This window comes from Bombina bombina, chromosome 2 (genome assembly GCF_027579735.1).
Source record: "Bombina bombina isolate aBomBom1 chromosome 2, aBomBom1.pri, whole genome shotgun sequence".
Taxonomy (NCBI): domain Eukaryota; kingdom Metazoa; phylum Chordata; class Amphibia; order Anura; family Bombinatoridae; genus Bombina; species Bombina bombina.
Genome location: NC_069500.1, coordinates 1,214,627,090 through 1,214,651,947, shown reverse-complemented (window position 1 = coordinate 1,214,651,947; position 24,858 = coordinate 1,214,627,090). Strand labels below are relative to the sequence as shown.

The 24,858-nt window shown below is 40.0% G+C and overlaps 1 protein-coding gene across 1 annotated transcript in view; it reads left to right on the top strand.

Annotated features, from left to right (window-relative positions):
* The window catches only part of CEP135 (centrosomal protein 135), a 213,046-nt gene that overhangs the window by 63,596 nt on the left and 124,592 nt on the right, over positions 1-24,858 (top strand). The window contains exons 13-15 of the mRNA XM_053703945.1: positions 7,291-7,368; positions 10,440-10,591; positions 23,440-23,555. Coding sequence (XP_053559920.1) covers positions 7,291-7,368; positions 10,440-10,591; positions 23,440-23,555 — 346 coding nt within the window. The remainder of the gene's footprint in view (positions 1-7,290; positions 7,369-10,439; positions 10,592-23,439; positions 23,556-24,858) is intronic.

Sequence of the window (24,858 nt, the reverse complement as noted above, 5' to 3'; positions counted from 1 at the left end):
GGCTGAGGAGTACAGGAAACTTCAGTGTGAGGAACGGTTTCATGCTATGCAGCAATGAGGTATGTTCAGTCATATTTTTTCTGGAGAGACTGTGTATTTCAGAAAGGCTGACATTATACCCAGGAGGGTAAGGGTAAGCAGTAATCCTAGAGCTAAAAGAAGGGCATTACTTAGCTTACATATATGGTTGACACTGAATGTAAAATGTTTGTGAGCAAACGTTTTTTGAATGGGAGTGCTTTAACGTTTTTGTGGGCAATAAATGTTTTGGGCAACTTTATTAGGGCACACGTGGCTTAACTTTTGGGTCTTGGAACCCACATGGCTAGTTATAACCGCTCTGATGCGGTTCTTTGAGGCTCAGGAAACATCAAGTGAGATGGGGGGGGCCTATTTTCGCGCCTCAGATGCGCAGTTAGTTTGTTGGTAAGCAGCAAGCTCTAACTCCTGAGGGCCCTGGTGTATGTTTTGGGCCAAATCGAAGCTTTTAACCAACACTTTCGATCCCTAAGGGCAGGTAGGGCCACAGCAGGGCTGTGGCAAGGTGCTGAGTTTTTTTTCCCCAGATCTGGGCCTATTTTCGATCCGGTTTGGACATTAAGGGGTTAATTTGTGGTGCAATCTTAACTACCTATAGTGGGTCTACATACAATTTTTTTAAACATTTGGTGCATGTTTAGGCTGTTTTGCAGAACGTTTATGCTTTTTTTTCCTCTTAAAGGCGCAGTACCGTTTTTTAAGATTGTTATTTTTTTCACTAAATAAAGTGTTTCCATGCTTGTTTGTAGTCATTACTAGCCTGTTCAACATATCTGACAATGAGGAAAGTCAATGTTCAATATGTTTAGAAGCCATTGTGGAACCTCCACTTAGAATGTGTCCCTCATGCACTGAACTGAGGGATTTGCTGGCTGAGGGAGAGATTTCTGAAAATACGTTCCCTCAGACAGATTCAGATATGACGGCTTTTAAATTTAAACTAGAACACCTCCGCTTATTACTCAGGGTTGTTTTAGCGACTCTGGATGATTGTGACCCTATTGTAATTCCAGAGAAATTGTGTAAAATGGACAAATTCCTAGAGGTTCCTGCCTACACTGATGTTTTTCCGGTCCCTAAGAGGATTTCGGAAATTGTTACTAAGGAGTGGGATAGACCAGGTATTCCGTTCGCTCCCCCTCCTACTTTTAAGAAAATGTTTCCCATATCAGACGCCATGCGGGACTCGTGGCAGACGGTCCCTAAGGTGGAGGGAGCTATTTCTACCCTGGCTAAGCGTACAACTATACCTATTGAGGACAGTTGTGCTTTCAAAGATCCTATGGATAAAAAATTAGAGGGTCTGTTGAAGAAAATATTTGTTCATTAAGGTTTTCTTTTCCAACCTATAGCGTGCATTGTTCCTGTAACTACTGCAGCGTCCTTTTGGTTCGAGGCTCTGGAAGAGGCTCTTCAGGTTGAGACTCCATTAGAGGATATTCTGGATAGAATTAGGGCTCTCAAGCTTGCTAATTCTTTCATTACAGATGCCGCTTTTCAATTGGCTAAATTAGCGGCGAAGAATTCAGGTTTTGCCATTTTAGCGCGCAGAGCGTTATGGCTTAAAGGGACACTGTACCCAAATTTTGTCTTTCATGATTCAGATAGAGCATGCAATTTTAAGCATCTTTCTAATTTACTCTTATTGTCAAATTTTCTTTATTTACTTGGTATTTTTATTTGAAAAGCAAGAATTTAAGTTTAGATGCCGGCCCATTTTTGGTGAACAACCTGGGTTGTCCTTGCTGATTGGACAGCACCAATAAACAAGTGCTGTCCATGGTTCTGAACAACAAATTGGCTGGCTCCTTAGCTTAGATGTCTTCTTTTTCAAATAAAGAAAGCAAGAGAACGAAGAAAAATTGATAATAGGAGTAAATTAGAAAGTTGCTTAAAATTGCTTGCTCTATATGAATCACAAAAGAAAAAAATTGGGTTCAGTGTCCCTTTAAGTCCTGGTCTGCTGATGTGTCATCAAAAGCTCAGCTTTTAGCCATCCCTTTCAAGGGTAAGACCCTATTCGGGCCTGAACTGAAAGAGATCATTTCAGACATCACTGGAGGGAAAGGCCATGCCCTTCCTCAGGATAAGACGAATAAGATGAGGACCAAACAAAACAATTTTCATTCCTTTCGAAACTTCAAAGGTGGTCCCTCTTCCTCTTCCCCTGCCGCAAAGCAAGAGGGAAATCTTGCTCAATCCAAGTCAGTCTGGAGACCTAACCAGACTTGGAACAAGGGGAAACAGGCCAAGAAGCCCGCTGCTGCCACCAAGACAGCATGAAGGGGTAGCCCCCGATCCGGGACCGGATCTAGTAGGGGGCAGACTTTCTCTCTTCGCTCAAGCTTGGGCGAGAGACGTTCAGGACTCCTGGGCTTTAGAAATAGTAACCCAGGGGTATCTTCTAGATTTCAAAGATTCTCTCCCAAGGGGGAGATTCCATCTTTCTCAATTGTCTGTAAACCAGACAAAAAGAGAGGCGTTCTTACGCTGTGTAGAAGACCTATATTCCATGGGAGTGATCTGCCCAGTTCCGGAAACAGAACAGGGGCAAGGTTCTACTCCAATCTGTTTGTGGTTCCCAAAAAAGAGGGAACTTTCAGACCAATTTTGGATCTCAAGATCCTAAACAAATTCCACAGAGTCCCATCCTTCAAGATGGAGACCATTCGGACTATTTTGCCAATAATCCAGGAGGGTCAATATATGACCACCGTGGACTTGAAGGATGCGTATCTACACATTCCTATCCACAAAGATCATCACCAGTTCCTCAGGTTCGCCTTTCTGGACAAGCATTACCAGTTTGTGGCTCTTCCCTTCGGGTTGGCCATGGCTCCCAGAATTTTCACAAAGGTGCTAGAGTCCCTTCTGGCGGTTCTAAGGCCGCGGGGCATAGCAGTGGCGCCTTATCTGGACGATATCTTAATCCAGGCGTCAATTTACCAACTAGCCAAGTCTCACACGGACATTGTGTTGGCTTTTCTAAGATCTCACAGTTGGAAGGTGAACGTAAAAAAGAGTTCACTTATCCCTCTCACAAGAGTTCCATTCCTGGGAAGCTGATAGCTTCGGTGGACATGAAAATATTTCTGACGGAGGTCAGGAAATCAAAGATTTTATCCATCTGCCGAGCTCTTCATTCCATTCCTCGGTCGTCAGTGGCTCAGTGTATGGAGGTAATCGGTTTAATGGTAGTGGCAATAGACATAGTTCCGTTTGCTCGCTTGCATTTCAGACCACTGCAACTTTGCATGCTCAAACAGTGGAATGGGGATTATGCAGATTTATCTCCTCAGATAAATCTGGATCAAGAGACCAGAGACTCTCTTCTTTGGTGGTTATCACAGGATCATCTGTCCAAGGGAATGTGTTTCCACGGGCCAGCGTGGGTCATAGTGACGACGGACGCCAGCCTATTGGGCTGGGGTGCAGTCTGGAATTCCCTGAAAGCACAGGGATTGTGGACTCAGGAGGAGGCTCTCCTCCCGATAAATATTCTAGAACTGAGAGCGATATTCAACACGCTTCAGGCGTGGCCTCAGCTGGCGTCAGACAGATTCATAAGATTCCAGTCGGACAATATCACGACTGTAGCATATATCAATCATCAAGGGGGGAACAAAGAGTTCTCTAGCGATGATAGAGGTTACCAAAATAATTCAATAGGCAGAGACTCACTCTTGCCATCTATCAGCAATCTATATCCCAGGAGTGGAGAACTGGGAAGCGGATTTTCTAAGTCGTCAGAATTTTCATCCAGGGGAGTGGGAACTCCATCCGGAGGTGTTTGCACAATTGATTCAGCAATGGGGCACACCAGAATTGGATCTCATGGCGTCTCGTCAGAATGCCAAACTTCCTCGATACGGGTCCAAGTCAAGGGATCCTCAGGCAGTACTGATAGATGCTCTAGCAGTACCCTGGTCGTTGGCTTATGTGTTTCCACCATTTCCTCTTCTTCCTCGTTTGATTGCCAGAATCAAACAGGAGAGAGCTCCGGTGATTTTGATAGCACCTGCGTGGCCACGCAGGACGTGGTATGTAGACCTGGTGGACATGTCATCTCTTCCACCATGGACTCTGCCACTGAGACAGGATCTTCTGATTCAAGGTCCGTTCCAGCATCCAAATCTTGTTTCTCTGCGACTGACTGCTTGGAAATTGAACGCTTGATCTTATCCAAGCGGGGGTTCTCTGAGTCATAGATACCTTGATTCAGACTCGAAAGCCTGTCACCAGGAAAATTTATCATAAGATATGGCGTAAATATCTTTATTGGTGCAAATCCAAAGGCTACTCATGGAGTAAGATCAGGATTCCTAGGATTTTGTCCTTTCTCCAAGAAGGATTGGAGAAGGGGTTATCAGCTAGTTCCTTAAAGGGACAGATATCTGCTTTATCAATTCTACTGTACAAACGTCTGGCAGATGTTCCAGACGTTCAGTCGTTTTGTCAGTCTTTGGTTAGAATTAAGCCTGTGTTTAAACCTGTTGCTCCGCCATGGAGTTTGAATTTAGTTCTTAAGGTTCTTCAAGAGGTTCCGTTTGAACCTATGCATTCCATAGATATTAAGCTTCTATCTTGGAAAGTTCTATTTTTAGTTGCTATCTCTTCGGCTTGAAGAGTTTCTGAACTATCTGCATTGCAATGCGACTCGCCTTATCTTGTTTTCCATGCTGATAAGGTGGTTTTGCGTACCAAACCTGGATTCCTTCCTAAGGTTGTTACTAATAAGAATATTAATCAGGAAATTGTTGTTCCTTCTCTGTGTCCTAATCCTTCCTCTAAGAAGGAGCGTCTGTTGCATAACTTGGACGTGGTTCGTGCTTTAAAGTTTTACTTGCAAGCGACCAAAGATTGCCGTCAAACATCTTCTTTGTTTGTTGTCTGTTCTGGTAAACGTAGAGGTCAAAAAGCTACGGCTACCTCTCTTGCCTTTTGGCTGAAAAGCATCATCCGTTTGGCATACGAGACTGCTGGACAGCAGCCTCCTGAAAGAATTACAGCTCACTCTACTAGAGCGGTGGCTTCCACGTGGGCTTTTAAAAATGATGCTTCTGTTGAACAGATTTGTAAGGCTGCGACTTGGTCTTCGCTTCATACCTTTTCCAAATTTTACAAATTTGATACCTTTGCTTCTTCGGAGGCTATTTTTGGGAGAAAAGTTCTTCAAGCAGTGGTACCTTCTGTTTAACCATCTGTCTTGTCCCTCCCGTTCATCCGTGTCCTGTAGCTTTGGTATTAAACTAAATTTATGCTTACCTGATAAATTGATTTATTCTATGGCAAGACGAGTCCACGGCCCGCCCTGTCATTTTAAGACAGATTGTATTTTTTTTATTTAAACTCAGTCACCTCTACACCTTGTAGTTTCTCCTTTTTCTTCCTGTACCTTTGTTCGAATGACTGGGGGATGGAGCTAAGGGAGGAGCTATATAGACAGCTCTGCTGTGGTGCTCTTTGCCACTTCCTGTAGGGAAGGATAATATCCCACAAGTAAAGGATGAATCCGTGGACTCGTCTTACCATAGAAGAAATTAATTTATCAGGTAAGCAAAAATTTAGTTTTTTTCTGGTTCCAGGAAAGGTCAGAAGGCTTCTGCCGTTTCCTTGGCCTTGTGGTTAAAACTTTTGATTCATCAAGCCTATTTGGAGTCGGGTCAAGCCCCACCTCAGAGAATTACAGCTCATTCTACTAGATCAGTTTCCACTTCCTGGACTTTTAAGAATGAAGCTTCGGTTGATCAAATTTGCAAAGCTGCTACTTGTTCTTTGCATACATTTACTAAATTCTACCATTTTGATATATTTGCTTCTTCGGAAGCAGTTTTTGGTAGAAAAGTTCTTCAGGCAGCTGTTTCAGTTTGATTTTTCTGCTTTTGATTTAAGTTTTTTCCTCACATTTATGAGAATTAACTTATATTTTGGGTTGTGGATTAATTTTTTCAGCGAAAAATGTCTGTTTTTATTTTTATCCCTCCCTCTCTAGTGACTCTTGCGTGGAGTTCCACATCTTGGGTATTGCTATCCCATACGTCACTAGCTCATGGACTCTTGCCAATTACATGAAAGAAAACATAATTTATGTAAGAACTTACCTGATAAATTAATTTTGTTCATATTGGCAAGAGTCTATGAGGCCCACCCCCTTTTTTATGGTGGTTATGATTTTTTTATATAAAGCACAATTATTTCCAAATTCCTTTGTTGATGCTTTTTACTCCTTTATTTATCACCCCACTTCTTGGCTATTCGTTAAACTGAATTGTGGGTGTGGTGAGGGGTGTATTTATAGGCATTTTGAGGTTTGGGAAACTTTGCCCCTCCTGGTAGGATTGTATATCCCATACGTCACTAGCTCATGGACTCTTGCCAATATGAAAGAAATGAATTTATCAGGTAAGTTCTTACATAAATTATGTTTTTGCTACAAAAAATATCCATTAAAGTAAGGGATCTTCTTCTTTTTTTTGTGGGGGTGGGTTAAGATTTTATTCTGCAATAGAATTGACCTCACTGAGAACAAACAAAAAAAGTCTGTCAAAATGGGATAAATATCTGGGTTGTTATATTAGGAAAGAGGCAGTACATGGAGGAGGTAATCAAGGCATTCTTTTGTCCTTTTGTAAAGTCAGTATATGTGTGTGTGTGTGTGTGTGTGTGTATATGTGTATATGAATGTGTGTATTTATTTGTGTGTGTGTATATGTATATAAACATATGACTCCCAAGTATATCCAGGATCGGCAGTTTCCTCAATGGGTACTCAAGCAGGCAACACAGGCACAGGTTCTGCAAAAAAGCCTTTTATTTACAGGTACAATATTGGCCCAAAGCAGAACCTGTGCCTGTGTTGCCTGCTTGTGTACTCATTGAGGAAACTGCTGATCCTGGATACACTTGGGAGTCATTGGATGTCTGTTTAGCAGTGCACCGGACGGCTGTTGATGGTTGGTGTGTGCCATTCTGCATGGACTGTTTGTGTGTGTGTGTGTGTATACAATATATATGTATGTATGTGTGTTTTTGTTTTTCTTCATACTTTTAACATGTATTGCTGGCTACCATTTGAGGAAGTTGTCAGTGAGCTGAGTTGTGCACAAATAGCTATAACCTATTTTAACATGCAAACATTATTTATAATATATTTAAATTATACTCTTTCAAATACATTATGTGATGTACATTATTTAGATTACTGTTCTATTTGACATTATTATTGTTTAATAGTATGATATTTCTCTATAGAATCAGCAGGAATCTTTGGCCTCTGAAAAATCTAAATCCCTCCAAAGGATTGCTGAACTCAAAGACGCAGTTCATGCCGTAAGTAACTCATTTTTCTTATATACTTAAAGGGATATTTTATTTTTTCATTCAGACAGAGCATACAATTTAAAAAAGTTTGCAATTTATTTCTATTATCAAATTTGCTTTGTTCACATGATATTCTGTGTTGAAGATACCTAGGTAGGTGTCTGGAGGACTACATGGCAGGAAATAGTGCTGCCCTCTAGTGCTCCTGCAAATGGATAACATTCTTGCACAACTGCTGCTATATAGTGCTCCAGAAATGAGCAGGCTCTTAAAGGGACATAATACTCATATGCTAAATCACTTGAAACTGATGCAGTATAACTGTAAAAAGCTGACAGGAAAATATCACCTGAGCATCTCTATGTAAAAAAGGAAGATATTTTACCTCAAAAGTTCCTCAGCTCACCAGAGTAAGTTCTGTGTAAAAAGTTATACTTCAGCTGCTGCCCAGCTGCAGGTAAAAAAATAAATGAAGAAATGAACAGTAGCCAATCAGCATCAGCAGTGCTGAGGTCATGAAATCTTACTGTGATCTCATGAGATTTGACTTAACTCTCATGAGATTTCATAGTAAAAGTCATTAAACTGAATAGGGAAATAACATGAGTGCACTTGGCTCAATCCCTTAGCTGTCCCTGGACAGACATACTGATTTGCTGCTTAGAAGTCCTTTATAATGGGATGTGGCTACTGAGGAACTTTTGAGGTAAAATATCTTTTTTACATAGCGATGTTCAGGTGATATTTTCTAGTCCACTTTTTACAGCTATGCTGCATCACTTTCAAGTGTTTCAATATTTGGGTATCATGGCCCTTTAAGCATACGTTGCTACTTTTCAACAAAAGGTACACAAAGAAAAAATGATAATAGAAGTAAATTAGAAAATCATTTAATTGCATGCTCTAACTGAATCATAACTGGGTTTTATATCCCTTTAAAATCTATAAAATTCCTGCCAAAAAACCCCAAAACATTGCTTAGTCATAAAATGCACTCAAGATAAACTGACATTGCAGTAGTCACATTGAGCAAATCAGTACTTAATTAGAAGCAATAGAGCAAACTTAATAGATAGAACTGAAATAAGGGGGTAGTCTGCAGAGTCTTAGATAAAGTTGTTAACAGAGGTAAAAAGTGTAGTACTATAACTGTTGATTATGCAAAACTGGGAAATATTTATCTTTAAACAATAAAAAGTCTGGAGTAGACTGTCCATTTTTAAAGAGACAGTCAACACCAGAATTTTTGTTGTTTAAAAAGATAGATAATCCCTTTATTACCCATTCCCCAGTTTTGCAAAACCAACACTGTTATATTAATACACTTTTTACTTCTGTGACTAACTTGTATCTAAGCATCTTCTGACCGCCTCTAATCACATGACTTTTAGTTATTATCTATTGACTTGCATTTTAGCCAATTAGTGCAGTGTCTGCCACTAGCCACGAGCGTGATCACAATGCTATCTATATGGCCTACATGTGCTTGCTCTCCCCTGCTGTGAAAAGTAAATAAAATAGAGGCAACCTTCAAGGGCTTAGAAATGATCATATGTGCCTTACTAGGTTTGCTTTCAACTAAGAATACCAAGAGAACAAAGCACAATTGTTGATTAAAAGTAATTTGGAAAGTTGTTTAAAATTACATGCCCTATTTGAAAAATGAAAGTTTTTTTTGGACTTGACTGTCCCTTTAAGTGTACAGTTACAGCCTTTTCTCAGAGAGCCTAAGGTGCTGGTACCATCTCTGGTAATGACTCAATTTGTTAATTGCGGACATGATACAAGCAGCACTCGCACTCTCAGCAGCTGCAGTATTTAAAATGTTGGAGCACTGAGAATATCTAGCTATGCTTCACATGCACGTGCAGAGAAAAATGTTAATATTAAAACAGTTTATTAGAACTTCACAGAGCTAAATACAATGTCACTGCGCTGATGCTAAAACTATCTTAATGCAGTGGCTTCAAAAATAAGGGATTTCCCTGTACCCATAAGGAACTCAAGATAGATAGGATTATATTTCCTAGTATTAAAAAAAAGAAACTAGGAATAGCCAACACGCTGCCTTAGCAACTTAATGTATAATATTTGCTTTATAAAATGTGTTTACATAGAGTTCACAATAAAAAGCTTTACAACATATCAAAATACAAACAATCCCATTAAAAACATATATTTCACATATAAACCATATCAAACATTAGTTTGTTAATGAAGAGTCTTTAGAACAGCTGAAAGTCTGCAAGCTTCTGTGTTAGTTTGCAAAGAGTGAGAGGGCACGAAAAAGGATTTGTTCTGCAAAGGAGAAACAGATCCTTTTTTACAAGAAAGCGATATCCAACAAGATAAGGTAACCTTTGTTACTTACACCAGCTTGGATGGTTCTCTCATACGTCACTGTGTCACCTCATCACTGTGGGATATCCTTGGCATTTTACCGAGCTTAGGAACTGCCCGCTATTTCTTTGACTCTCCGTGAACGACCAAACTATGGAAGCTGGTCACGGATAATGTAAAAGCAATGGTTGAATTGTCCAATCAGTGCTCTCCACATTCAGCATTTTTGTTGTAGCTAGAGCGCTGATTGGATAACAAATTTGACTATTGAAGTGGACGGGGGAGCGCGGGGAATTCGAATTTCATATCTATATTAAAAAGTAAGTTATAGCACAACTTTGTTACAACTGATGAATAAAACTATATCTAAAATATCACTAACATTCCGGATCTGAGTTTAAAAAGGTGAGCGTTTACCATCACTTTAAGCTGCTAAGGCAACGCAGTGGCTATTCCTAGTTTTTTAATACTAGGAAATATAATCCTAACTTTTTGCTAATGCATGTATATTGCAAATATGTTTCTATTCAAACGTAAAATTCATCTATGTGCATTTAAATTTTGACTGGAATGTCCATTTAATATTTATCTCTCCTTCTTTAGCTCTTTCTTTCAATCTTTCTTTCTCTTTTTCTTTCTTTTTCTTTCTTTCTCTGCTTCTAGGAAGCTCTTCTTGAATATTTATCAAGGTTTTTTTGAAATTTTTTTGAAAAGGTTAAACATGTTTTTTTCTTATTTAGCTTGAGACTGAAAGGTTTGAATTAAAATCTACAATCTCAGAACTCAAAGAAAAAATAGGTTTCATGGAGAAAGAAGTGAGATCACAGTCTGCTAATCTGGCCCAGACTATGGATGACTCATCTCAGTATAAATCTGAACTAAACTCCTTACGGTTGGTGCTATTTTTTTATTTCACGTTTAAAAAGAAAATACTAAATAATCCAGTGGCAAAATATGTCTAGAAAACTATTGTTGATACCTCCATCTTAAGATGTTTCAAAATCATACACATAGAAATGTAACAGAACAGCCATAGTTTCAAAGAAAAATATAGGTAATAAAAAATATACTAAGTCATTATAAGGGTTTTGTACTCTAAAAATGTTTTCCACTTTAATATGTGCCCAATGGTCCATTTTACCTGTTGAAGTGTATTTAATTGTTTGCAAACCGCTACTTCACCTTTATCTGCTATTTGAAATAACTAATTTTGCCTATTGTATCTTCACCTACACTGAAAAAATTTCTCTGTAGAAAAAGCTATGTAAAGGAAAGACCATAGCAGTGCTCAATCTCACAGTGAGGGGTAGGAGGGAGAGAGATATTTTGTATGTGAAATAGCTGCTTGTGTTTATGTACCCCCCCCCAACTATAATTAGCATTTCAATAGCTAACATAACTAAGATTTTTATATAAAGACCTGATGGTGTTAAATGACCTATCTCTGGTTAGAATGTTACATTGAAAGTCCAATGTGCATCTATGCTAATGAACCATATCATCATACATCCACAATATTGACAATAAAACTAATAATAAAGGAGAACAACATTTATTAAAATAAAAGTTAATACCAGTATATACTCATAGCAGAATGGCTACTGGACCGGTCACAAACCCCCTAAATCTGTTCCGGAAATAGCAGAAATGTCAACAAGACAGCACTATATACTTCCAGAGGCGTGCAGTACTAGTGAAGCTTCGCCGCTTTCTGCAAAGCTGCACTAGTAAACCCCTTAATAGCTGCGCAATGTACAGGGTACATCGGTTGTTAGGGGGTTAAAATTTATTTGGAAACACATCCTTAAAAAAAAAAAAAAAAATCCACAGAATCAATTTATGCAAATGATATTTTATTTTAAATAATCTTAACATTTAAAAATATGTATTTCTCTTGTAAGGTGTATCCAGTCCACGGATCATCAATTACTTGTGGGATATTCTCCTTCCCAACAGGAAGTTGCAAGAGGATCACCCACAGCAGAGCTGCTATATAGCTCCTCCCCTAACTGCCACACCCAGTCATTCTCTTGCAACTCTCAGCAAGCATGGAGGTAGTAAGAGAGAAGCAGTGTAACGTAGTTGTTTTTTACTTCAATCAAAAGTTTATTTTTAAATGGTACGGGAGTTGTACTGTTTTGTCCCAGGCAGAACATAGAAGAAGAATCTGCCTGTGATTTCTATGATCTTAGCAGGTTGTAACTAAGATACATTGCTGTTCTCACACATGACTGAAGAGAGAGGTAACTTCAGCGGGGGAATGGCGTGCAGGTTATCCTGCTATGAGGTATGTGCAGTTAAAATTATTTTCTAGAAGATGTGAATGCTAGAAAAATGCTGCTGATACCAGATTTATGTAAGGTAAGCCTGAATACAGTGATTTAATAGCGACTGGTATCATGCTTACTTTCTGAGGTAATACTCTTATAGACTTGCAATATAAAACATTTGCTGGCATGTTTAAACTTTTTATATATACTTTGGTGATAAAACTTTATTGGGGCCTAGTTTTTTTCCACATGGCTGGCTTAAATTTGCCTAGAAACAGTTTCCTGAGGCTTTCCACTGTGTTACTATGAGTGGGAGGGGCCTAATTTAGCGCTTTTTTGCGCAGTAACTTTTACAGACTGAGACATCCAGCTTCCTCCAGGAGTCCCCTGAATGCTATAGGACCTCTCTCAAGGGCTCTTAGGCTTTCCAAAATAGTTTGTTGGGGAAGGTAGGCCCACAGCAAGGCTGTGGCAGTTTGGTGTGACTGTTAAAAACGTCTATCGTTTTTTTTATTCGTTTTTTGAACTAAAGGGTTAATCATCCATTTGCAAGTGGGTGCAATGCTCTGTTAGCTTATTATACACACTGTAAAAATTTCGTTTGATTTACTCCTTTTTTTCACTGTTTTTCAAATTCTGACAAAATTTGTTTCTCTTAAAGGCACAGTACCGTTTTTATTTTTTGCTTGTTAACTTTCTGTAAAGTGTTTTCCAAGCTTGCTGGTCTCATTGCTAGTCTGTTTAAACATGTCTGACATAGAGGAAACTCCTTGTTCATTATGTTTAGAAGCCATGATGGAACCCCCTCTTAGAATGTGTACCAAATGTACTGACTTCACTTTAAGTAATAAAGATCATATTCTGTCTTTAAAAAATATATCACCAGAGGAATCTGACGAGGGGGAAGTTATGCCGACTAACTCGCCCCACGTGTCAGACCCTTTGACTCCCGCCCAAGGGACTCACGCTCAAATGGCGCCAAGTACATCTAGTGCGCCGATGGCGTTTACTTTACAAGACATGGCGGCAGTCATGGATAATACCCTGGCAGCGGTATTATCCAGACTATCTGGGTTACGAGGAAAGTGAGACAACTCTGAAGTAAGAAGAAATACAGAGCATACTGACGCTTTAGTAACTATGTCTGATACCCCCTCACAATATGCAGAAGCTGAGGAAGGAGAGCTTCTTTCTGTGGGTGATTTTTCTGACTCAGGGAAGAGGATTCAACCTGATTCTGATATGTCAACATTTATATTTAAGCTTGAACACCTCTGCGTGTTGCTCAGGGAGGTTTTAGCTGCTCTGAATGACTGTGATACAATTGCAGTGCCAGAGAAATTGTGTAGACTGGATAAATACTATGCAGTGCCGGTGTGCACTGATGTTTTTCCAATACCTAGAAGGTTTACAGAAATTATTACTAAGGAATGGGATAGACCAGGTGTGCCGTTCTCTTCCCCTCCTATTTTTAAGAAAATGTTTCCAATAGATGCCACCACACGGGACTTATGGCAAACGGTCCCTAAGGTGGAGGGAGCAGTTTCTACCCTAGCTAAGCGTACTACTATCCCTGTCGAGGACAGTTGTGCTTTCTCAGATCCAATGGATAAAAAGTTAGAGGGTTACCTTAAGAAAATGTTTATTCAACAAGGTTTTATTCTACAGCCCCTTGCATGCATTGCCCCTGTCACTGCTGCTGCGGCTGCGGCTTTCTGGTTTGAGTCTCTGGAAGAGGCTTTACAGGTAGAGACCCCATTGGATGACATACTTGACATGCTTAGAGCACTTAAGCTAGCCAATTCTTTTGTTTCTGATGCCATTGTTCATTTGACTAAACTAACGGCTAAGAATTCTGGTCTTGCTATTCAGGCGCGTAGGGCGCTATGGCTTAAATCTTGGTCAGCTGACGTTACTTCAAAGTCTAAGCTGCTTAATATTCCCTTCAAGGGGCAAACCCTATTCGGGCCTGGTTTGAAGGAGATCATTTCTGATATCACTGGGGGAAAAGGTCATGCCCTTCCTCAAGATAGGGCCAAACAGACTAATTTTCGTGCCTTTCGAAATTTCAAGGCGAGTGCGGCATCAACTTCCTCTAATACAAAACAAGAGGGAACTTTTGCCCAGTCCAAGTCGGTCTGGAGACCTAACCAGACCTGGACCAAAGGTAAGCAGGCCAAAAAGCCTGCTACTGCCTCTAAGACAGCATGAAGGATTGGCCCCCTATCCGGCAACGGATCTAGTAGGGGGCAGACTTTCGTCTCTTCGCCCAGGCTTGGGCAAGAAATGTCCAGAATCCCTGGGCGTTGGAAATTGTATCCCAGGGATATCTTCTGGACTTCAAAGCTTCCCCTCCAAAAGGGAGATTTCACCTTTCACAATTATCTGCCAACCAGATAAAGAGAGAGGCATTTTTACATTGTGTTCAAGACCTCCTAGTTATGGGAGTGATCCGTCCAGTTCCAAAGGAGGAACAGGGACAGGGATTTTATTCAAATCTGTTTGTGGTTCCCAAAAAAGAGGGAATCTTCAGACCAATCTTAAACAAATTCCTCAGAGTCCCATCATTCAAGATGGAGGCTATTCATACCATCCTTCCTATGATCCAGGAGGGTCAATACATGACTACAGTGGATTTAAAGGATGCTTATCTTCACATTCCGATACACAAAGATCATCATCATCGGTTTCTCAGGTTTGCCTTCCTAGACAGGCATTACCAGTTTGTAGCACTTCCCTTTGGGTTAGCTACAGCCCCAAGAATCTTTACGAAGGTTCTGGGGTCACTTCTTTCGGTCCTAAGACCACGGGGCATAGCAGTGGCCCCTTATTTAGACGACATCCTGATACAGGCGTCAAATTGCCAAGTCTCATACGGACATAGTTCTGGCATTTTTGAGGTCGCATGGGTGGAAGGTGAACGAAGAAAAGAGTTCTCTATCCCCTCTCACAAGAGTCTCCTTTCTGGGAACTCTAATAGATTCTGTAGAAATGAGGATTTACCTGACAGAGTCCAGGTTATCAAAACTTCTAAATTCCTGCCGTGTTCTTTATTCCACTTCTCGCCCTTCGGTGGCTCAGTGTATGGAAGTAACCGGCTTAATGGTAGCGGCAATGGACATAGTGCCGTTTGCACGCCTACATTTCAGACTGCTGCAACTCTGCATGCTCAGTCAGTGGAATGGGGATAACACAGATTTGTCCCCTCTACTAAATCTGGATCAAGAGACCAGGGATTCTCTTCTCTGGTGGCTATCTTGGGTCCATCTGTCCAAAGGTATGACCTTTCGCAGGCCAGATTGGACAATTGTATCAACAGATGCCAGCCTTCTAGGCTGGGGGGCAGTCTGGAACTCCCTGAAGGCTCAGGGATAGTGGACTCAGGAGGAGACACTCCTTCCAATAAACATTCTGGAACTGAGAGCGATATTCAATGCTCTTCAGGCTTGGCCTCAGCTAGCGATAATGAGGTTCATCAGATTTCAGTCGGACAACATCACGACTGTGGCTTACATCAACCATCGGGGGGGAACAAGGAGTTCCCTGGCGATGTTAGAAGTCTCAAAGATAATTCACTGGGCAGAGATTCACTCTTGCCACCTATCAGCTATCCATATCCTAGGTGTAGAGAACTGGGAGGCGGATTTTCTAAGTCGTCAGACTTTTCATCCGGGGGAGTGGGAACTCCATCCGGAGGTGTTTGCATAGATGCTCTAGCAGCACCTTGGTTCTTCAACCTGGCTTATGGAGATTGAACGCTTGATTTTATCAAAGCGTGGCTTCTCCGAGTCAGTCATTGATACCTTAATTGTCACCAGGAAATTGATACCTGTCACCAGGAAAATCTATCATAAGATATGGCGTAAATATCTTTATTGGCGTAAATTCAAGGGTTACTCGTGTAGTAAAGTCAGGATTCCCAGGATATTATCTTTTCTCCAAGTTTGGAAAAAGGATTGTCAGCTAGTTCCTTAAAGGGACAGATTCCTGCTCTGTCTATTCTTTTGCACAAGCGTCTGGCGGATGTTCCAGACGTTCAGGCATTTTGTCAGGCTTTAGCTAGAATCAAGCCTGTGTTTAAACCAGTTGCTCCGCCATGGAGTTTAAACTTGGTTCTTAAAGTTCTTCAAGGGGTTCCGTTTGAACCTCTTCATTTCATAGATATCAAGTTTTTATCTTGGAAAGTTCTATTTTTGGTAGCTATTTCCTCGGCTCGTAGAGTTTCCGAGTTATCTGCCTTACAATGTGATTCCCCTTATCTAATCTTCCATGCAGATAAGGTAGCGTTACGTACCAAACCTGGGTTTCTTCCTAAGGTGGTATCTAATAAGAATATCAATCAGGAGATTGTTGTTCCATCATTGTGTCCTAATCCTTCTTCAAAGAAGGAACGTCTATTACACAATCTTGATGTGGTTTGTGCTTTTAAGTATTATTTACAAGCTACTAAAGATTTTCGTCAAACATCTGCTTTGTTTGTTGTCTACTCTGGACAGAGGAGAGGCCAAAAGGCTTCGGCAACCTCTCTCTTGTTTTGGCTAAGAAGCATAATCCGCTTAGCTTATGAGACTGCTGGCCAGCAGCCTCCTGAAAGGATTACAGCTCATTCTACTAGAGCTGCGGCTTCCACATGGGCCTTTAAAAATGAGGCTTCTGTTAAACAGATTTGCAAGGCGGCGACTTCATACCTTTTCAAAATTCTATAAATTTGATACTTTTGCTACTTCGGAGGCTATTTTTGGGAGAAAGGTTTTACAGGCAGTGGTACCTTCCGTTTAAGTACCTGCCTTGTCCCTTCATCCGTGTACTTTAGCTTTGGTATTGGTATCCCACAAGTAATGGATGATCCGTGGACTGGATACACCTTACAAGAGAAAACATAATTTATGCTTACCTGATAAATTTATTTCTCTTGTGGTGTATCCAGTCCACGGCCCGCCCTGTCATTTTAAGGCAGGTATTTTTTAATTTTAAACTACAGTCACCACTGCACCCTATGGTTTCTCCTTTCTCTGCTTGTTTTCGGTCGAATGACTGGATGTGGCAGTTAGGGGAGGAGCTATATAGCAGCTCTGCTGTGGGTGATCCTCTTGCAACTTCCTGTTGGGAAGGAGAATATCCCACAAGTAATGGATGATCCGTGGACTGGATACACCACAAGAGTAATACATTTATCAGGTAAGCATAAATTATGTTTTTTAAAATATTTTTTAGTCTGAAGACATAAAAATCCATATTTTACTTTTTCGTAAAGGGACATTCAAGTCAAAATAAAACTTTAATGATTCAGATAGAGCACACGTTTAAACAACTTTTCATTTCACTTTCATTAACTGAATATGCACACTTTCTGAGGCACCAGACGTTTGTCAGAAAAGAATCTGCTACTCCTTTGAAATTCAATCTAAGTTATTAAGTATTGATTGTTATTCTACTGTGTTTAGTGGTCTTTAAAATGTATCAGTAAAGCACACTTATGTTACAATATAGGTATTTTTGGTGTAAATTTATAAATTGATCTTTAAATCATTTTAAAGGGGCATTTAATATAAAATTAAATGTTAAAGATTCAGAATATACATTTAAAAAAAAAAAAAGTTGGAAAGTGTGTGTTTGTTATTTCTCTTGTAAGGTGTATCCAGTCCATGGACTCATCCATTACTTGTGGGATATTCTCCTTCCCAACAGGAAGCTGCAAGAGGATCACCCACAGCAGAGCTGTCTATATAGCTCCTCCCCTAACTGCCACCTCCCAGTCATTCTCTTGCAGCTCTCGACAAGGGAAGTAGCTAGAGAGATGTGGTGCATTAATATAGTTTATCTTCAATCAAAAGTTTATTATTTTCAAATGGTACCGGAGTTGTACTATTTTATCTTTTAGCTCTTAAGCTAGCCAATTCATTTGTTTCTGACGCCGCGGTTCATTTAACCAAACTAATGGCTAAAAATTCAGGTTTTGCTATTCAGGCGCGTAGGGCGCTATGGCTTAAATCCTGGTCCCGTGACTTCAAGGTCTAAACTTCTCAACATTCCCTTCAAAGGACAGACCCTATTCGGGCCTGGACTGAAGGAGATCATTTCTGGCATCACTGGAGGAAAAGGTCACGCCCTTCCTCAAGATAGGTCCAACAAATTAAGGACCAAACAGTCTAGTTTTCGGCCCTTTCGAAACTTCAAGAGTGGCGCAGCTTCAACTTCCTCTAACACAAAACAAGAGGGAACATTTGCCCAGTCTAAGCCGGTCTGGAGACCTAACCAGGCTTGGAACAAGGGGAAACAGGCCAAAAAGCCTGCTGCTGCCTCTAAGACAGCATGAAGGAGCAGCCCCCGATCTGGAAACGGATCTAGTAGGGGGCAGACTCTTTCTCTTCGCCCAGGCTTGGGCAAGAGACGTCCAGGATCCCTGGGCATTGGAAATTGTGTCCAAGGGTTATCTTCTGGAATTCAAAACCTCTCCCACAAGAGGGAGATTTCATCTCTCACTTTTATCTGCAAACCAGATAAAGAGAGAGGCATTCTTACATTGTGTTCAAGACCTCCTAGTTATGGGAGTGATCCACCCAGTTCCGCAGGAGGAACAGGGACAGGGCTTCTATTCAAATCTGTTTGTAGTTCCCAAAAAAGAGGGAACATTCAGACCAATCTTAGATCTCAAGATCTTAAACAAATTTCTCAGAGTCCCATCCTTCAAGATGGAGACTATTCGAACCATCCTTCCTATGATCCAGGAGGGTCAATATATGACTACCGTAGACTTAAAGGATGCTTATCTTCACATCCCGATACACAAAGATCATCATCGTTTTCTCAGGTTTGCCTTTCTAGACAGGCACTACCAGTTTGTGGCTCTTCCCTTCGGGTTGGCCACAGCACCAAGAATCTTTACAAAGGTTCTAGGGTCCCTTCTAACGGTCCTAAGGCCGCGGGGTATAACAGTAGCCCCTTACTTAGATGACATTCTGATACAGGCGTCGACTTTTCAAATTGCCAGGTCCCACACGGACATTGTTCTGGCATTTCTGAGGTCCCATGGGTGGAAGGTGAACGAAGGAAAAAGTTCTCTATCACCTCTAACAAGAGTTTCATTCCTAGGGACACTGATAGATTCTGTAGAAATGAAGATTTACCTAACGAAGGCCAGATTGTCAAAACTTCTAGACTCTTGCCGTGTTCTTTATTCCACTTCTCGTCCTTCAGTGGCTCAGTGTATGGAAGTAATCGGTTTAATGGTAGCGGCAATGGACATAGTACCGTTTGCCCGCCTACATCTCAGACCGCTGCAACTTTGCATGCTCAGTCAGTGGAATGGGGATTACACAGATTTGTCCCCTCTACTAAATCTGGATCAAGAAACCAGGGATTCTCTTCTCTGGTGGCTATCTCGGGTACATCTGTCCAAGGGGATGAGCTTCAGCAGGCCAGATTGGACTATAGTAACGACAGATGCCAGCCTTCTGGGCTGGGGTGCAGTCTGGAACTCCCTGAAGGCTCAGGGTTCGTGGACTCAGGAGGAGGCCCCCCTTCCGATAAACATTCTGGAACTAAGAGCGATATTCAATGCTCTTCAGGCTTGGCCTCAGCTAGCTGCGGTCAGGTTCATCAGATTTCAGTCGGACAACTTCACGACTGTAGCCTATATCAACCATCAGGGGGGAACCAGGAGCCCCCTGGCAATGTTGGAGGTTTCAAAGATAATTCTATGGGCAGAGGTTCACTCTTGCCATCTCTCAGCTATCCATATCCCAGGAGTAGAGAACTGGGAGGCGGATTTTCTAAGTCGGCAGACTTTTCATCCGGGGGAGTGGGAGCTCCATCCGGAGGTATTTGCCCAGCTGATTCAACTTTGGGGCAAACCAGAACTGGATCTCATGGTGTCTCGTCAGAACGCCAAACTTCCTTGTTACGGATCCAGGTCAAGGGATCCCCAGGCAGCGCTGATAGATGCTCTAGCAGCGCCCTGGTCCTTCAGCCTGGCTTATGTGTTTCCACTGTTTCCTCTGCTCCCTCGGCTGATTGCCAAGATCAAGCAGGAGAGAGCTTCAGTGATTTTGATAGCTCCTGCGTGGCCACGCAGGACTTGGTATGCAGATCTGGTTGACATGTCATCCTTTCCACCATGGACTCTGCCGCTGAGGCAGGACCTTCTACTTCAAGGTCCCTTCAAACATCCAAATCTAATTTCTCTGCGTCTGACTGCTTGGAGATTGAACGCTTGATTTTATCAAAGCGTGGTTTTTCCGAATCGGTTATTGATACCTTAATTCAGGCTCGAAAGCCTGTCACCAGGAAAATCTATCATAAGATATGGTGTAAATATCTTCATTGGTGTGAATCCAAGGGTTACTCATGGAGTAAAGTCAGGATTCCCAGGATGTTGTCTTTTCTCCAAGAAGGATTGGAGAAGGGATTGTCAGCTAGTTCCTTAGACGTTCAGGCGTTTTGTCAGGCTTTAGTTAGAATCAAGCCTGTGTTTAAACCTGTTGCTCCGCCATGGAGTTTAAATTTAGTTCTTAAAGTTCTTCAAGGGGTTCCGTTTGAACCTCTGCATTCCATAGATATCAAGCTTTTATCTTGGAAAGTTCTGTTTTTGGTAGCTATCTCTTCGGCTCGAAGAGTTTCAGAGTTATCTGCCTTGCAGTGTGATTCCCCTTATCTGATCTTCCATGCAGATTAGGTAGTTTTGCGTACCAAACCTGGGTTTCTTCCTAAGGTGGTATCTAATAAGAATATCAATCAGGAGATTGTTGTTCTGTCACTGTGTCCTAATCCTTCTTCAAAGAAGGAACGTCTATTACACAATCTTGACGTGGTTCATGCTTTAAAGTTTTATTTACAAGCTACTAAAGATTTTCGTCAAACATCTGCATTGTTTGTTGTCTACTCTGGACAGAGGAGAGGCCAAAAGGCTTCAGCAACTTCTCTTTCTTTTTGGTTAAGAAGTATAATCCGCTTAGTTTATGAGACTGCTGGCCAGCAGCCTCCTAAAAGAATTACAGCTCATTCCACTAGAGCGGTGGCTTCCACATGGGTTTTTAAAAATGAGGCTTATGTGGAACAGATTTGTAAGGCGGCGACTTGGTCTTCGCTTCATACTTTTTCTAAATTCTACAAATTTGATACTTTTGCTTCTTCGGAGGCTATTTTTGGGAGAAAGGTTTTACAGGCAGTGGTGCCTTCCGTTTAAGCGCCTGCCTTGTCCCTCCCTTCATCCGTGTCCAATAGCTTTGGTATTGGTATCCCACAAGTAATGGATGAATCCGTGGACTGGATACACCTTACAAGAGAAAACAAAATTTATGCTTACCTGATCAATTTATTTCTCTTGTGGTGTATCCAGTCCACGGCCCGCCCTGTCATTTTAAGGCAGGTGTTTTTTATTTTTAAACTACAGTCACCACTGCACCCTATAGTTTCTCCTTTCTCTTGCTTGTCTTCGGTCAAATGACTGGGAGGTGGCAGTTAGGGGAGGAGCTATATAGACAGCTCTGCTGTGGGTGATCCTCTTGCAGCTTCCTGTTGGGAAGGAGAATATCCCACAAGTAATGGATGAATCCGTGGACTGGATAAACTCCAGACACCTCTGCACCTTGACTTCGGTCGAATGACTGAAGTGGGATGGAAGGGAGGAGCTATATATACAGCTCTGCTGTGGTGCTCTTTGCCTCCTCCTGCTGACCAGGAGGCGTAATCCCACAAGTAAGGAGGAAATCCGTGGACTCGTGTCTAAAAAGAATCAAATTTATTAGGTAAGCATAAATTTTATTTTTTTATTTTTAAAAGATAAGTTAAATACAATGTAAATAAATTTAAACTTTATTAACGGTTTAAAACTGATGTTGGGCATTGAGACATTTCCTAAGAAAACAGTCCAGATTATACCAATAACAACAGGAAAGTCAACTGGGCATGTAGCCATAAGCTAAACATTCTTGAATGTCCAACAGCATATATCAGTAAAACAGAAAATAACTAATGCGATATGCTTTAACATCATCAAATGTTTACTCCATACAAATGAGTGGAGGAAAAACCAGGAGAAATGAACCATTATCCCCTAAAGACAGGAGATGTATTCATCTGTTTACTAGGTGACTTTTAGGGTAATTTTGGGCATGAAAGGGAACCTTAGCAATCTCTTATAAGCGCTGAGTAAAGGATCTTTTTAAAAGGCAGGGTTATAATCAGACATTTTTCAGAAGGGCCATTTTTTGAAAAAGGGAGATCCCACTATTCAAATAAGAGGTTTGTAGTCTTTTTTGCTGTGATTATCTTCATGATAACTATCAACTGTTAGCAATTACTGGCCCCATTTTGCTGTGTTGCAGACGTTAGGACTTACAGAGCCGCATTTGTCTGAGCTACTAAAACATTAGGTAACCGAACAAATGTGAGAACTAGATGAGTGTAAAATAGATAATCTTATGTGAAATTCTAAGTTGGATGAGTTTTGTACTTTCATATTTGACTTTTTTCTATTGTTTATTACCAGTGAGTGCTGAAAGACATATGAGTATGCATACACTGTCAATATTAGTCTAAGGGACAGTAAACTTGTTTTAAAATGTGGCACTTAATTTTTAAGGCCTAGTATAGTCTATTCATTTCTTCTTTACTGCCCCTACACTACCTTTTTAAGTATAATTTACCACACACCCTCCTCACTAGCCGCCCGCTAAACCAGCATTTTTTTGCCCTGTATTTGTCAGCAGGTGGTACTTAGCCATTGTGCAATGCTTGATGCAGCAAAAAAAGCAGCTGATCCCCAAATGTGTAAAGTGGAGCAAGGTTCTTCACCATTTTCAAAACATTACAATTTCAATGTAAATTGTGATACACCTTTTTAATAAACAAAATAATCTTTTTGAGATGTATACTGTAGCTTTTTTTTAATCTCTGCTTTGAAACTCTAATTTGCGGGTGCTTTTTTTTCAAACCATGTTGTCCGCTTCAGAAAATATTTGTTTAGAGTCCTATTGAAGTGTGGCAAATAAATGATTAAATCTTGATTTCCCCCTTACACCTGTTCTTACTGCTTTGCAAAATCTCACTAAGGGAGCTTGCTATCACTGTAGAGCGATATTACCTGGAGTTTTATTATACGCAGTAATCACATCTGCAAAATTACTCAAAATCCTCCTTGATTGTAATCCGTGTAGCTGTATAGTAATGACTGAAAGTAGGATGAGATTTTTCTTAGTGGAGAATGGTCTTGCAGGATTCTTTTCATTCATTTTAAAGGCTGAGCAATATCATTTGTTTGGTGCTTTCATGGAACAAAAACAAGGAAAACAAAAATACTGCCTATTAGATTCCAGTTTTGTTATATTAGTTTTGCAATATTCAGTGTATCAATTAAAATACATTTAGCACAGTTTGAATGTGAATATGAGAGACACATTGAGTTTAAGCTAATATTTTGCTAGATTTGTGTAATATGTTAAAATATTAACAACATATTGTTCATATTCAGGTTACTAAACGAACAGCTGCAAAAATCGATGGAAGATCTTCAGCATCGACTCAAAGTAAAAAGCAATGAAGTACAATTATCCCAAGAAGAAATTGTAGCTTTGGAAGAAAGAATAGGTATATTGGCCCTATTATGTTTATAATGCAGAAAGCCAGCTAATAAGGCGCAACACACAACATAACACAGTATAGAGGTGTAAATTAGTACACAAATAAGAAATCTGAAATATTCATTACTTTAAAGGGAGATTATAGTTTTTTTTTATCTACAACATGGCATTTCACCATGCACTTTGTTTTTCCACAAGCAAAGCAGAGGAAGGTTTCCTCACCAGCCAGTGATGATTACTAGTTAATACACTGCGGCGCTGTTGGCGCTCTACAAATAACTGATTATAATAATACACGACCAATACTGCATGATTAGTTTCAATTTAAATTAAAACTGTTTTTACCTAACATTTTTCACACAATAAAATACATTTTGATGTGTGTAAATGATGTTTAATATGCATGATATAAAATGTTTGCTGTGTGTAAATGATGTTTAATATGCATGATATAAAATGTGTGTAAATGATGTTTAATATGCATGATATAAAATGTGTGTAAATGATGTTTAATATGCATGATATAAAATGTGTGTAAATGATGTTTAATATGCATGATATAAAATGTGTGTAAATGATGTTTAATATGCATGATATAAAATGTGTGTAAATGATGTTTAATATGCATGATATAAAATGTGTGTACATGATGTTTAATATGCATGATATAAAATGTATGCTGTGTGTAAATGATGTTTAATATGCATGATATAAAATGTTTGTGTGTAAATGATGTTTAATATGCATGATATAAAATGTTTGCTGTGTGTAAATGATGTTTAATATGCATGATATAAAATGTTTGTGTGTAAATGATGTTTAATATGCATGATATAAAATGTTTGTGTGTAAATGATGTTTAATATGCATGATATAAAATGTTTGCTGTGTGTAAATGATGTTTAATATGCATGATATAAAATGTTTGATGTGTGTAAATGTTTAATATGCATGATATAAAATGTTTGATGTGTGTAAATGATGTTTAATATGCATGATATAAAATGTTTGCTGTGTGTAAATTATGTTTTATTTTGTTTTTTGTTTGTTTTTTTTAACTCTTTTTATTATTTTTTCCTGTGTATATACAATATAAAGATAAACAAAACATAGTTGCTTAAGCAGAATATCTTCCTGCGTGGATACAACATATTAGTGTACATTCTCCAAAAAATAAAACAAAAGAAAAACAAAAAGCTATAAGAAAAAAAGAAAAAAAAAACAACAACATAAAAATGAAAAGACAAGGGGCTATCCCCACAGACCTGCAATCTCTGACCTTGTGTTCCTTAACCTGGCTTTTTTAAATA